General features: G+C 40.5%; 1 protein-coding gene across 16 annotated transcripts in view; it reads left to right on the plus strand.

Moving 5' to 3' along the window:
- ptprsa (protein tyrosine phosphatase receptor type Sa) overlaps nucleotides 1–16446 on the plus strand; it is a 219882-nt gene that overhangs the window by 111291 nt on the left and 92145 nt on the right. For all 16 annotated transcript variants that reach the window (XM_072438688.1, XM_072438689.1, XM_072438695.1 and 13 more), the window contains exons 4-5: nucleotides 5917–6062; nucleotides 8310–8451. In XM_072438688.1, the coding sequence (XP_072294789.1) occupies nucleotides 5917–6062; nucleotides 8310–8451 (288 nt within the window). The remainder of the gene's footprint in view (nucleotides 1–5916; nucleotides 6063–8309; nucleotides 8452–16446) is intronic.

The raw sequence follows: 16446 nt of genomic DNA on the forward strand, positions 1-16446 counted from the left end.
CCATGTTATCGTGGCAGAGCAGAGGGGCAGACGCCAGCAGGTGGTCAGCGCATTACCAAAAGCGAGCATCATCGGCGAGCGCGGCGTGGCGTAGCGTTCCGTCTCTCTCCGTGGTCCGTCGTGTCCTGTTCACAGCGACTTGAAGATAGCCGAGCTCTCGCGTCGCTGATAATTTTAGCCCGGACCCCCGCCGCCGCCGCCGCCGCCCCCGCCCTGCAAAGCTGATAAAGAAGGGACTCGTACGTGCTTATCTGGCCAGTTGTACCTCTGTCCATCGGTGGAAAGCTGTGGGGAATACCAGGGGACAAAATGGCCACTGCGGGTGTAGCGTCCTTTCAATGTCATCTTTGGTCCAAAAAATAATAATTAAAAAAACGCGCACGCAGAACTGGGAGAGACTTTCCTTCCTACAACCTTCCTTACAGCAAAAGACGAGTGGACATTTTTAGAAGAGCGGCACAGTTGGGAATCAAACCCTTTAAGTTTTGTGCTTCCGTTAGCATACACCAAGTATAGGGAGAGGACAGGGTTTTTTCATGACCTTAAATGAAAAGTACATTAGTCATTTTTTTTACACTTTTTGCACTTGGCATGTGAAGTATATTGAATAAGAATAAACAATATATATAATTGTAAGGGTTTTAGCTAAATGAATCAGAATCAGGATGAGAAAAGGGTTTATTGCCATTGTCAAGGAACAAAATTCACAAACAAATAGGAACAAATAGGAACTTGTCTTGGTGATTCGGTAAATCAGCATAAAACAACGAACAATGAATAAGTGAAGTAATTTAAGTAATGTAATCTACGACAAAACATTTAACCTAAATGTATAAAGCTTTGGTGGTGAAGTTTACTTTATGATTCAGAAATGCTGTTTTCATGAAGCTAATCACATATTTGACATATCTGTGGAATGATAATATATCAGACAACGTGAATGGAAGTGATTTAGCTGTTCTTAGTGTTATACCTGTAAGGCGAGAGTTTTTTAATTTGTTGTTTCACGGATTGGCATTTTTAAAAGGGGAGGACGGAATAAAAATAACATTTTATTTTCCCATTATCAAATCACATTTCTACCATCCAAAAGTCGGAGTTGATTTTAAAAATACAATTTTATTCTAAATAATTTTCTTGGATTTTTAGAATATAGGCCCTACTTCCACCTCTCTACATTACCTACATAATTATAGTTATCAATGCAAGACATTCAAAGTAACTATAATTATACTGCGGTGTACAAAAATACCTTCAGTGTCATAAACTGTTTAATGGAAGGTGGAACTCACAGAGATCAGACAGAAAGTAGTCCCAGACTGACAGCTTCTCAGAAAATGAATCATCCTGTGACCAAACAAGTCGGTTTGATAAACTTTATTGAGTCTTGACAGGAACACAAAGTGTGCAATGAATGAAAATGTCTTATTGATTTAGCTTAAATTTGGCCACAGTGATTTGATCCAACGGCGTAGGAATCTTTCACACGCTCGAGTCGTGGACACGCAGCTCAAATCGGGACAAGTATCGTCCTTACAATGTGATCAGATGAGAACGTGTGACTCCAGACGAGCTGGACATGTCCACATGAGAAGGACTTGTGCTACTTAAATGGCAACGACAAAATTATTCTGATATAATCGATCAAGACGCGTATTCTTCATTTCCTCGTTCGAACACAAGTTCAATGAAAGGGGAGCGCGAGCCAAAGCCACGTCCACCCCGCAACCTTCATGTTGATCTACCAGTCGATCTCATGGATCTAGGAAGCCGTGAGTTGCGAGAGTTTTAAAGCTCTGACGTTCGGACGAACTCGGGTTCGTGCAGAAATGGTCGGAGGTCGGAGATTATTAAAAAAACTCTTGCCTAATTGTGAATAAATGTTGAATTATGATGTTTCTTCTCACAATATTGGTAACATTTGATACTGTGACGTCCTTAATTGGCACACGCCTATAAGAGATTATTCTGTTATCAGCTTGTGTCACTGTGATGGTAAAGGAAAAAGTTCTGTTGTTTTATATAATTATCTGTTTTGGCTCTTTTCAAAGTCACAGACATTTCCATTGGTGATTTCCCTGAAGTTCCTCTTTAACAATAGCCTTTGAATGGTGATTAACTCATGACCCAGTTTGCACCTTCACTATCTGTAAAATGTATGCTGTGGTCCACGCCATCACTCATTACTTGAAAAAAACCTAAACAGCTTAAGCGCTGACACATTCAACCTCAGCTAAGGTGCAATTACCAGCTACTTGGCAAGGTTCAAATTCAAGCAAAAAAGCCATGTTTAACATTAACTGTAGCTGGCAGCTGCAGCCCAAAGGCGCAATGCTCAAGAAAATTGAATAAAACGTTAATTATAGTTCACACAATCACAACCAGCAAACCTGGAGTAATTGCTCTGTATTAGATAGTCGTACAGTCAGGGGTCTTATCGTATGACGTGGCCCACGCACACACGCACGCACACACACACACACACACACACGCGCACGCACGCACGCACACACACACACACACACACACACACACACACACACACACACACAAAGCCTCCAGCACTTCAGCCCTTCAAGAATTAGCTTCCTATCATTCCTAATGTTCGGCTTACATTGTTTTAGGTACATTCTGTGCTGGGTGAATTCAAGTTTACCATTGTTTAATTTAAATGAACACAATTATTTGCACTATCCATACAATGCCAGGATTAGCTAATTGTACATACAGCTGTTATGTGTCATACTAGTACATACATACCCACAAAGAAGTAATAATAAGGTGGGATTAGATATTTTAACTCTTCCTGTCAGTCTTTGAACCTCTTCTATTTGGCACCTCATGTTTTCTGTCCCTTCCGACCACACTCCTTTAGTTGGTCTTTTAAATATTGGGAGAATTATACGTCAGCACAGGAGGTTACAAATGGATCGACGTTCTAAATTGCCATAGTTGTGTTACAATATATTTTCTTCTTTTCTGTAACCTCAAGTCAATGCGAAAATGTCAAACCAACCTCGAGAAAACTAATCAAAGAAGCACTGCCACTGCCACACGTCCCTCTACGGGCAGACACGGGTCGAGGGAAATGCGCTCTCTAATTTGAAAATACAGTTGTGCCGTTGCATTATCCTCACGCTCGCGTTTAAGTGAAGCCATCCAAAACCTGTGTAAGGGGTTTTCACACTGAGGCATGTGATTTATACTGCATACACTTATTTCAATCATTCAACAACTAATGCACATCAGAAAGCATGAAAATGATTAGAAACAACATATCCAACTTAGGCCACAGTTATTTTATTACTTGGTTTACGGATCCGCCGCACTTAGATTGTTGATTTCTATTTATATATCTTTGATAATATATCTTATTATCAATTTTTTTTTAATAAAGTACCGCCGACAAGGCAAAATAGCATTAAATGAAATATAAAAAGCGGTATTAAGTCAAAAGATAAGAGCGCGTGAAGCAATTTTTCCTGCGGGAGTCTGTGACGGACCCTGCGCGCGGCCCCAGGACAACATGTGAAGACGCACGCGCCCGTTTCCCTGTCTGCTACGCGCCACGCCAACGCCTTTATATCGCAAATACACATTTTAAACCCGTTTACCACATTTTCTCCAGCGCGTTTTGCCGTGACCAAGGGGGCACACTTAGGGTTTAGCGTGTTTTGCATTGGTAGAATTGACACTTCTAACACTCACCTGCGCGCCGCGTCTCCCCCCTCTCCTCCCGTGGTCCGTTTTGTGTAAACCCGGAAGAAAAAATCTATTAGAATTGAAATTATATTTATATTTCGCCCGCCTGTTCAATATATTTCATTTAAAAATCCGTAAACCAAGTAATAAAATAACTACGGCCTTAGCATCTATAAATAGCATTGTTTTGAAAGACATATATTGTGCAAAATGTTCTTTTTTGAATGTTAAACCATGAGATACTCTTGTCCCGTCTTGCCCTGAGCTTCAGAAATCACTCTGTTGCGTGTGATTTTTAAATTGTGTTGTAGAGAGGATTTTAAGTTAGAAATGTAATTCCAAAAGTATTGTTAAATCAGGGTGACCAGACGACCCCATTTATCCGGGACAGTCCAGGCAGATGTAACCAAAAGCATTGATTTGTCCCAGTTTCATACAAGACATGTCCCAGTTCTCCCAGTTTATGACCACTTTGATGCACTTTGTTGTTTCTTTAGTCAAAATAAAGAAAATCTGGCTTTAGAATAATTAAAAACTACAAAAGTCTTTCAGAATACGTCACACTGACATATACTGACTCCCAAGTGAGCTTTGAAAGGAGTGTGAATGAGCCAGGAATGGACCGACCGCATAAAATGTACTTAATTACTTACACTTTTTATCGTTTCATTATCACCCCATCCTAACCTTGGTGTGTCACAGTGTGAAATGTTGAAATCTGGTCACCCAAGTTTGAAGTCCAATTACAGCCACAAGAATGCATACATAAGCCTGTTACTATAATTACCATAACGACTTATCGTTCGATTAAAAAAATGCACAGTGACATTTTGAGACTTGATAAACGTGTGTGTGCGTGTGCGTGTGTGTGTGTGTCTGTGTGTGTATTTGGCTGCACGAGTGATGGCTTTCACGGAGCAAAGGCAGTGACTGTGTTTTGGGTGTGGTACGTGGCACTAATTATGTGATTATCGGGTAAAGACAATAATGCATTATTTTAGATACAAGTAGAGAATATTGCCTTGAATTATTGCATTAGCAGAAGAAAACACTATGCCCAATAATACACAAAATATCGTCTGTCTGCCTATGCATAAGCTCCTTCTTTGTTTTTGCACGTTGGCTTTATTAAACAGGAAAAGGAGAGTGTGAAATTGGGGATGAGAGAGAAGGGAGGAAACTGTCGGAGTCGGGATTCAAACTCTTAACAGCTTATTAGCTAAAAAGATGCGTTATGTAAGCATCATTTTATTGTTTGTATGTTACACATGTTCCAAACCACTGAAAATGAACTTTGCGTGTTGTGCCGTTCCGTTCCCGAGGCATTTCGCAGAGCCTTTTAATTTTATGTCCCTGTGTCTCCTGGTACTTCTCTTCCTCACTGTAAAGTACCCACTCAGATAATGAATGCAGGAAGTCTCTTGCATATGTGTTTAGCTGTGCCTGGAGACTGGTGTCGGCCCATGCTCCCTTAATTATTCATTTGACGGAATGCACTGGCCGTTTGATCAGGCTCACGTATCTGTATGATTCGCATTTAACAAGATGCTCAGGAGACCCTCGCTCGTGCTTGTTGTTTTCTGCCTTTCGTTGCTGAGAACTGCATTGGATTCTGTAGGACGCCTTTGAGCACGGCTGCACGGGGACAAAGTTGCAATGACTCTTTCGATTTAAAATACTTCAACACCTGAAAAACTATTTTAAACAGCCAATCGTTGACAAAAAAAAACAACTCTTTTGTCGTAATGATGGTTTACTGAACTTTACAGATGGCAGGGAGCCGCCCGTACAAACGTTGATAATAACTTTTCTTTCTAATGCGCAGCGCTTTGTAGTTGCTGTAATTGCCACGTTTCGAATCTGCCACATGCATTCACCAATCCATTTAATTATCTGCCAGTCTGCGGTATCTCCAACGAATTTCTGGTTGTTTATTTGGTTTGCTGGTGAACTGTCAAATGGCGAGGCTCGGCGGAGTAGAGCGAGAATGAGTTATAGCTGAAGATTAAAGGCGTGAGATGAGTTAGCGCGCTATTGTGTGACATTCTAAAGCTGTACGAGAATGTTGTGTGGATGCGGCTGTTCGAAAAGGCCTGTCCTTTCAGAAATGTAATTACACCCTTTAATTCGTCCAGAGAAGTGGCTGACTTGGCTCCGTGCATTCATCTTATGGCTAATGTCATTTCCTTTCCTTCTCTTTCTCCCTTTCCTCAGCACCACCTCGCTTCACTAAAGTTCCTGTCGACCAGATTGGCGTCTCAGGGGGCGTGGTCTCCTTTGTGTGCCAAGCGACGGGTGACCCCAAGCCCAGGGTGAGCTGGAACAAGAAGGGCAAAAAGGTCAACTCCCAGCGCATAGAGGTGAGTTTGGAGAAGGCATCGCTGGGTTTCAGACGGCATCATAACAGAACATCGGCTTAAAATTATGAATTGAGATGCAAAATTGATGTTGTTTACGTGAAGATTTTGGGGTTATCATGTGAGATCATCGACTTAAACACTATATGAGGTGCTGGTTTAAGTCTTGATGTGGACTAGGGACAAAAAAGGATTATTTAAATGTTTCAGATATCAGTCAGATATTTTGAAATGTGTAAAAACATGTCTTTAAACATATTAGTTGAGGTTTAATAATCAGAAAAATGTGTAAAAAAGTAGCACAAAAGTTCAGAAATGTCACCTTTTGTAGCATTTCTTTCCTACATACAGTATATTTTGTAGCTCTCTTCAAAACACCAATCACAGTATTATCTAAAATACAATATATTGCCCACCTTGAACTTTGGTCCTGTGTCTACGAGTTTAGTCCCAGCAATAAGTGTACATACTTTCCCGCCAAATGAGACTGTAAAGCAAAATCCAACAGTGCAATTTAATGCAAAAAGTTAGGATAATCTCTTTACAGCTTGCATTTACCCTTTAAAATAAAACTTGAATAATCCAAAAAAGAAACCGCCCATCTCCCTGCTCCTCTGTACTCTTGACTAACTTGGTGCCATTACTTCCCACGTTCAAACACGCACATCATTCAGTCTGAATGCGCCTTATTCATGACGCTCGTTTCGGAGTTCTCGGCAGGCGTCCCAGATGGCGTCTCCAAAAGTCCTGATAGATGCTCAGTGTCTCTTAATTAAAAAGTTGCTTTCATTAGCTACCACACGACTGCTCGCCGAGATAGACATGAACGCACTGGCACGCTGCGCGGTGGGTAGACAACTAAAAAGCAAAGGGGGCTAAGAAAGCACAAACAGTGGAAGTGACAACAGCGCCAGGGGACAAGTCGCATTTCAACAGAGGGCAGAATAAAAAAACCGACAGGCTGTGTTTGTACACTTTTTACTGCTGCATGCTAAGTGACAAACAAAGCCAAGGGCGAGAAGAATCCTGCCAGAACGGACGCTCTCCTTCCTCCATTTAACCAAAATAAAAATGAGTGAGGGGACTGTTTGAAGTAGTTACGTGCTTCTCCCCTGCACTAGCCTCTAGACGACTGCTTTGATATTGATCACGATGCTGCGCTCCACAGTGTTTTTAGTCTAATTAGCAGCACAGCCCTGAGACTGGAAGCAGCGGGGGCCACTCCAGACTTGTACTCATATCTCCAAAGTCACTCTTTGAGGGGCGAGAACACACAAGCAATCCTTCTGTTGCAGGGTGCTCTTAAAAGATGAAAGTATCGGTCTGTGACTAGACTGACCGATCTTGTATATACGAGATACAATGATAAAGTGTATTAAATGTTAGATATTACGTACATTTCCCTCTGTTACTTTTTCAATATATGCAAGCTTAATAAATCACTTAGTATCAATAAATATACCCTTTAAACTCAGAGGTATTAGTTCAAATCAGCATCCTGTTGTTTAAAATTCTGGCCCAAGGACCAGTTGAACATAAACAGCATTATTATCTGTGTGCTTAAATGCAATGATTAGCTCTGGTGGTTTCAGTCCCGCGCAGCCCTGCTCAGCATTCAGACCGAGTGCCGGCTTCTGAGGCAAGGCTTGTTTTGTTTATAAGAAACGCTTGCAACTAGGTTCAAAACAAAGGGCCCTGTAGAGAACAAAGGGCATAATTACAGATAAAAGCGAGATAAAACTCAGAAAAAGCCCATGCATCACCCAGATATGGCAGCGCAGAGAAAAATAACTGCCGTAAAGACATGCTATTTAATTATTAGCTCTGTCATCAGCACAAATAATGTACTACGACGCTGTCCCATATGAAAATTAATTATACATGTATTTTAGATCAAATTTAAATGATACAGCAAATATTGTTTGTTCATTTTCTTTGGGGATTTTGTGATTTATACCCTAAATAGCTATATCTAAATGCAACCTTAAAACTACAACAAGCATCAGAATCAAATGAATGAAAACAGCATCAAATATAAACATATATTAGTGAATCAGTTGTTCTTCTACAATGGCTCACTCCTGGACAAATGAGGGATTAAACAGACTTGATTAGTAATGCACAAAGTGATATTTGTCCACCGACTTCCGTTTTTTCTACCATGTTTTACTTCCCTGACATCAGACCAGATATATTCCCGCGTGCAATGAAGATTTATTACAGCATTTATTGTGTTATTTTCTTTCACAGACCATAGAGTTCGACGAGGGAGCCGGCGCCGTGTTGAGGATCCAGCCTCTGCGGGCGCCGCGTGACGAGAACATCTACGAATGTGTGGCTGAGAACAGCGAGGGCGAAATCACAGTCAACGCCAAGCTGTCCATCATCCGAGGTGAGTGCCGCGTGATGAAGCAACCGGCAAAGGGCCTGCAGCCAAATCAATCTTTCAAGCTAACTCTTTCTCCTGAAGACATCACTACTGCATTTTTACCTGTCGTCTTCTGTGTCTATGGAGTTTTGACTCTTTATTTACCTAATTTGAAGCCTTTATTTTACGTAGAGTCGTGTTTAATCAAGTGTCCATTCATGTCAGATTTCCAGACCTCTATTTAGTAGTGATGAAAACCTATTTGGAGCATGAATGGATGAATGCAACAGATTGGTTGGTCACTGAAACATTTCCAAAGTGGTTCCAAGGTATGAATGATATGAAATCAGTCCCTATTATGCGATTTATGTGATTGGTTCCTATAGATGGAGTTGTCAAAGTGCACACTGAGATATAATGATGATCTTTAAAATGTGTTTTTAGATTTTTATTTGGATTTAACAGCATTTTATGGAATGCAACTAATACATAAAATAGGTTTGTTGTAGTATTAAGTAGTAAGGGATATACTTTATGTGTATAGGGTAGAAAGTATGGTATGGTATGGTATGTTTGTTGACCACTGACCAGGAAAAAGTAAAGATGCTTTGTGCCAGGTTATAGTAAAATATGCTCATTTCCACTTGTCACAGAACAGGACCAAAGAAACTAAATCATTGCACATTTAAATTAAAATAACAGTCCCACAAAACAAAAGGCCATTTCCATATTAAGTCCGATGTCTTTTAATATGTCAGACCAGTCCTTGATCGTTGGTGAGGTTTGTGTCATCCATTTCTGCCAAAAGTATGTTCCAGAGGTATCCATTTATTGTGTCCATGGCAGGAGTTTTGAGGTCCAAATACATAGTTCTAAAATTGAGTGTCAAAAATGGTCTGTGGTGCATCTTTGAACAACAGGACGTGATAGTGGTTTGCCTCCTGGCTGCCACAGTTTCTCCAACAGCTTAATTGCGTTTACTTGTGAATTATAGGCTCTTTGACATGGTGTTGTGAAAAAACAGGACGCATTTTTCCAGCAAAATTCCCTACGGACAAGAAGGATACTTGACCTTTTCATTGAACTTCTTTTATTTAGATGTTTAGTGTGATATCATAACAAAAAAATAATCCCACCCTATTGTAACTGTTACCATACAACCAAAAAGAACATCACAATCTAATATTACTTAAGAGTAGAGGAATCTTAACTTTTCTTTCATTCTCATTGTAACATGTTACTATTCCCAGGTTTGTGACCGGCTTTACAAAATGGAACTATATACTCAAACAAAATAAAGTTTGACAAAAAACGCCAGATAAATCTACATTAGGTCTATTTTTTTTGACTAAAAACACTCAATTTTGCTTCTAAATTTACCACAATTGTTTTAATGTTGTTTTTTTACGATCATATGGTCACCTGAATAATCACGACTACTGCTAGTTACACAATATACTGATGTGTCTTATATAGAACATCATGCTTGTTCTTTCACCAGTATTGTTTTATTCTTATGCTGGACATGCACAATTCCCCCTGTTTTCCTGCTGTTTTCTCAATATGTTTCTATCTTCCACATCCCGCACTCCAAATTGTTTATTTTTGCTCTCCTCCCCTGCCTCTGTCATCTGCCATGTTTCTGGTGCTGGACGAGGTTGCTGGCTGACTGGCTGGCAGGAGGCGCTCTCGTTTTCGCATCCACAGGCAGCAAAGGGGGCGAGAGGGGTGAGCCAGGGAGAGTGTTTGTGAGTGTTGGACCAGAGACTGAAAGCCTGGACCAGCATTGCGAGGGTGTAGTTATTGTTAGACACAAACCCCCAGAAACATGGATTTGGGAGACTCGGGCAATATGATACCGTTGTTGTCGCACAAGGATTAACTGTGGTGATTGTAATATTTTGCATAAGCCTACATACATGAAGTGTCCTCATTGTACGTTAAAAAAAATGAAAATGGAGTGATCCAGGGTAGTAAATGTGCCTCCACCTCAATGCACTTCTGCCAAAACCCGGCTCCTAAACCGGTCCCATAACACCTAAACTTAACCCGATTGAGAAATAGTGTATCGTCTAAAATATATCAACCAAAGTAATGTGGCTGACTACAAACAGGCGCTGAGGAAAGTTAGCGGCCAACTCCAGTCTTTCAATTAGTCACACTAACTTTTTACGTTGAAAAACAAACACGTACTGTATTTTCTATTAACTATATATACAACATACTTTAAAGAAATAGTTGACATAGTATTTACACACTTATATTTCAACTATGACATAGAAGATTTAACTTTTTGTTCATTTTATACTTCAATATTGATTTAAAATGGCTCAGTCCTAGATATTACACAATATACATACATAAACATACTGCAGAACTGATAGGCCCCGCCCTTTTGAGGGAAACTACACCTTTGCAGTTGTCAGATCGATGATACATATGCAGGGTTACATGCATGAATCAAAAATAAAACTTTGCGCCAATGTTCAAGGACAATTATAACATTGTTAAAAGCACTTTGAAGTTTATTTTAAAAAAAAAATGTCTCTTTTGATTACCTCTTTCTAAGAACTTCCCTCGCAATTTGATTTTGTACCAGCGTCAGTAAATAATCAGAGATGAACAAACTGGACCTTTTTTCGCTTGTGTATCAGGTCGAATGAAAGTGCACATGGTCAGGCGGAGGGCAGCCCGCCTGAGACGAAGCAAAATGAAAGGTTATTGGAACGAGCCCACAAGCTTTCCCCTTGAGCTCTGAGCAAAACAGCAACTCTCCTGCCCAGACAAGACCCTGCGAGGAGCAAAGAATCCGACAGTGCAATGATGAAGGAGCATGTGCAAGCTGAGCCACACAGCCAGAAGAGGCATAGTTTCAAATGTTTTCCATCCTTAATGAGGTCGAGCCCCCGGCGTTAACCTGTTATCGAAAAAGGTGTCAGGAAATTGCAACGGAAGAAATTGGAGGGGATTTCGAGAATGTTATAAAAAAAATTATAAATAATGTAGCAGGGACTACACCGACATGTTGTAAAAATAAGAGAAAGACGACTGAAACGGAAAGCATGAAAAAACTCAGAAAGGAAGAAGAAAAAAAAGTTGGCAATAGCTAGATAATGGTGAGGGCAGGTGAGGAGGACAAAAAGCCGTACATGGCTTCTTGGAACAGGGGCAAAGGATTATGGGATATGGGACAGGGCACGGGGGACGCAGCAGTAAACAGGAGTTGTGGTTTGGGACCGGGAGACGAGGAATATAGGCCACAAAGATGGGGGACTTGGCCAGAAAAGCCACATGTGCAGTAAAGACAGGCCAAGAGGAAAAAAGAGCAGATCATCGGGAGTGACATACAGCACAGTTTGTCCAGATGTCATGGCACGTGCGTCTGTGTTAAGAGTGCATGACCGCTCGTACGCAAACGAGACGGAGACTCATTTAACATCAGTCTGACACGCCGCGCATTATAGATTGTGTTGTTGTGTAATATGTGCAAAAGAGTGGGAAGATTGCATATTCAGTGACTGTTTCCAAGAAGCTGCAGCAGGGTTGATAATTAAACAAAACATACAGTATTGTGTTTGCATTGAACTATAAAATAAGCATTTTACATTTTGTGTAAACCGCAATATTAATCTGAAATGAGTTAGTAATAGAAAGTGGTCTCATTACTCCCTGCTCAAAACTGCAGTACTGATAAGCCCCGCTTCAGAGTGACATTTCACCGTAACAAGCAGCAGATTGTAATTGACATGTTTATAATTTTCGAAAAGTGGCATGGTGACATTTCAGAACCCTACACGTGTCACTCAGAGTCTTACATTTTTCAAGTAATTGCAATGTAAAGTACAGGGATGTGGGCGGGGTCAGGGGCTAGGAGCGAACAATACAGGATACAGGAGAATACAGGATGAAACAATCAAAATACGACTTCGAGTCAGTTAATGATGAGGTATCACCGTAAATGTCTCCTTTTAGACTTAAGAGCCATTTTTACTCTTCAAGAAAACTAATGAGTTGTTGCAATAGAACATTCAAATCATGCTCGCCTTCTGTTCCAATGCCGCTGAAATCATCTCTACCTCTTAAGTTAGATGCATGTGCAATACTTCATGTGCAAAAGCGAGACCTCACAATGTCTGCATTTGACCTGGAAGAGATTGAAATGGAATGACCAGAACAGACACAGCTTTACAGTGTAGTGTTTACAAAGTAGCGTGTTCGCCTCTCAAGTAGGTCTATAGACGCTTGTGTAAGACTGTTTGAACTACATCCTAACGCATAAACACTTGTTACGTCCCCGCACAAGTCTTCACAAACATTGAGTACTCCAGTTACAGTCAAAGCTGGTCGAACAGATGAAAGATATTTGTAGTAAAAACCTGCCTCTCAGCCGGGGGTGTACAATAGACTTACACGCATAGTAAACGGTCGCATTGGTCAATATTGACAGCATTCCATAATCATTTAATGGTGAATTATCAGTATTACTGTATGGCTGGGCAGTAAATCTGTTTCAATCCAGTGTCCAGTGTCAATATCAAACTCGGCCGATAGATTTTTTACAGAGTAGTGATTAAAAATGGAAATAGAAGAGCAATAAGGCTACAAATATGGTCATATGTTTTCACAATTATTATCTGTATTTACTTTTGTTATTTGTCATTGCTTATTTACTAGTGAAAGGTCAATTTGCAAACTTCAACATATAAAATAGATTTGTTGACTTCGCTATAGATTTGAAAATTGACATATCAGTATCAGCAAATGTTGGTTACAGCGGCAAACCAAAGCCAAATATCAGATATCGGTACATATTAAACAAATAAAATCCATATCGCACCATCGCTATTGAGTATCCTGTCCGTGTCAGAAAGGTCAGTCTAAGTGTTAAGCGTTAAAATCTTAAGTATAGTGCTTGCTTTGTTGTCCATGTGACCGTGACTCAAGCTGTGTGTGTGTGTGTGTGTGTGTGTGTGATGCAAGGGGAAAGGGACAGTGGCATCCTCTGTGCACATTTCTGCACTGCGCTTCACAATAAAAAACCCTGGCGCTTTTTACAGCCACAATTTCACACATTTACTCGTGCCCTAGTTTAAAGTGATCGATGAAGCAGAGCGAGGTGGAAGTGGGCAGGAGCTGGAGGCTTTAATTAATTGTGGATTTACATTCAAATCAACAACATTCATTGTCTTAATTATTGAGCAATTTCTTCTCTACTTTACACACGATTAATGTTCTGTTTTGTTCAAATCCAAGAGTTGAAGAGGAGATGATGCTGTCTACCGCGGTATAATCAGGCGTGATGATGTGAAAAAATTGATATCGCCCAATTCTTAAGTTAAATATAGATACATTGTGCATAGAGGTGGTATCGCTGTAACAATAGTCAAACAATATTATGTAAATCCAATAGAAATAAGTTAAAATATGTCTTTAAATGTATTAGTTAAGGTTGTATTATCAGACAAAATGTGAAAAGTCTGTCAAATCAATCACAAAAGTATATAAAACATCACCGTATACCATTTTTTTTTTACATTTCTCTTTTTATCAGCATGTTTATTATTATTACAGCAATATTATCTTCACATTGCCCAGCTCTGATCGCACAGCTTGTTTACACATACTTCATCATTATTTTATTGTATTTCCACACTGCAGTCGGCACGTCGGCGCGCTCCCCGGTGACTGATGACATGTTCACAGCGCGGCCACGCCCTGTGTCTCTGCTCGTGTGTTTAGTGGCGGGCCGTGACTCCTCGGCTGTTGCTTCACCGTCCTGTCTGAATACCTAAGAGGGGGGCCATCTGGCGACGCAGGACTCGCACACAGTTCTTGGAAAGTCCTTGGAGAGCCGGTGACATGCCGGCACGTACGCTCCTGAGATCTGACACAAAGCGCCGCTCGCTGTGGGATTTCTGTAATTTCCCGTCGTATTTTGTTCCCAAGCGAGTGTCAAAAGAAGGCAAATATTCTGGTGAGATACTGTCATCGCGTGGTGCGGAGGGACGACTGTGGGAGACGTATCAGCTGCGTGCTTGTCATTTAGACTTGTGGAGTTTGAGTGTTGTGATTATTGTTGTAAATGAAACTCCCTCTTGAGAAAACTGAGAGGAAAGGCTGTCACAGTTGGAGGTATATTATTTCTATATTTTATCAGTCGGTTAAACGCTTGTGGTGTTAGCGTCTCCGACAGTGTGTCAGGATGGAGGTTGTGAGTTCGGTCCCTGCTTAGTTTCCCTTGCTATTATTGCTACTTGTGTGGACATTTACACACATTTTTGGTGAATATCAATAGAAAGGGTGTTTTTTTTTCTTCCTAACACAAACTGCAATTAAATCTGTAATCTACATTTCCAAATAAAGATGCAGTTCAGTTCACATTTTACACACACCGTGGAGCATTTAGATTTGAAAGAAGATTGGATTTTTTTGAACGAAGAATGTATTTCAGAGCGTATTTGTCAAGTTTTTGTTTTGTTTTTTTACATTAAAAGACTAAAGGATATTTTTTTGCTTGCAGAGGAAATTCAATTGCGTAGAAATCATTGCAGCCTTTGCATTTTGGTAGTTGTGACCATTCAAATTAAAATGTTATTCAGTTGTGTTTGATTATGAAGTCAACACCTTTCTTTTAGGCCCATAGTAGCTCGGTTGTGCTCCGGATCCCCACAGCCCACTTGAATTCAAAGATGACAGCTTTTTGCCTAGAAGAACCTAACAAATCTTATTTAATTAGTGAGAAAACAAGTCCATTCAGTTGCAATTCCCTCTGAATGTTACCTAAAACCATCTAATGAGAAAAAAACACTTAGACCGAGCGTTGACCTTTTCACAGTGGCACTTTTCCGTCACCTCACACCATATGGAACCGCTCAAAAGTACCTTCCTGTCTGCCATCACTTGCTATGGCCTAATTGAAACACACACACGTGCACTGTTGGGGGGTATGAGCTTGCCTCAGAGCTATTCTTCACTGTTTGGATTGCTGGCTTTAACTAGACGGAAAGCTCCATCTGCTTTAGAGCAACATTGTGCCAGTCAGGTTTACCAGGCGTACCCGTTGTTATCCAGGGACTCGCGATGCGTGGCATGCCGACTGTTTGATCAGCCTGTCTGCTAATTTGCGGCTTCTGCAAGAGTGGGTAATGGTGAAATATAATTGTAGATCTTTATACAGTCATTGCACAAACAAAAAAACTAGTTATTTTTGGTTAAAATATTCATTCTTTGTCCATGTGTGTATAAATATAAACTAAAAACTCTTCACAGCAGTCCACATGTATCCTTCACTTATCTAATGCATTCCCAGCATCCTAAATATTTCACGAGTTTCTGAGCCCAGAGCGAGTTTTGTCGTCCCGGGTAAAGCTAACAAACATTAGCATGCTAATTTCATTCATTTTCACACGAATAGATGCTTTTACAATGTATCTGCACTGGGGCAAAACAGATTTTACTTGATTAAATGCAAGTGAAAAACAGTTAAATGAACTAGTTTTGTTTTTCTCATTTCAAAACCATTCAAATCCGGTACAGCCACTTCCAAGGCCAGTCTGTGTAGGGCCAGAACACTGCTGCTTTGTAAAATGGGTACAGACGGATCGTATATGCGCTTGAGCTTGTTTTATTTACCGAACGAGGTGAAACCAGGACAGAATATAAAAAATACATAAGGCACATGGTGAACTATAACACATGGAGAAGGCGTGTTGACGTGAAGGTAAGTGACGGGGTTAAAGGCTTTTATTTTTGTGTTTACAGCTCCAAGGCAGTTAAAGAAATAAAGAGAAAGTTCAGGATGAGTCTGGATCAACAGCGGTCGACCCCTTTTTTATTCATGACTAGGGGACGACCTTTGCGCTGCTTCTCCCCCTCGAAGCTTAGTCAGTCGCAACGTTTAAATGCGCAGGTAACGATTGGTCCGATTTGTGTCAGTGTCGGCCGGAGGCGTTTTGTGATATAGCTTCAGCAGTGAAACTTTGTAGCTATAATGAATATGCTAATATATATTGCTATCAA

This window comes from Eucyclogobius newberryi, unplaced genomic scaffold (assembly GCF_026437365.1).
Source record: "Eucyclogobius newberryi isolate DKJ021-1_F unplaced genomic scaffold, fEucNew1.0.hap1 SCAF_9, whole genome shotgun sequence".
NCBI lineage: Eukaryota > Metazoa > Chordata > Actinopteri > Gobiiformes > Gobiidae > Eucyclogobius > Eucyclogobius newberryi.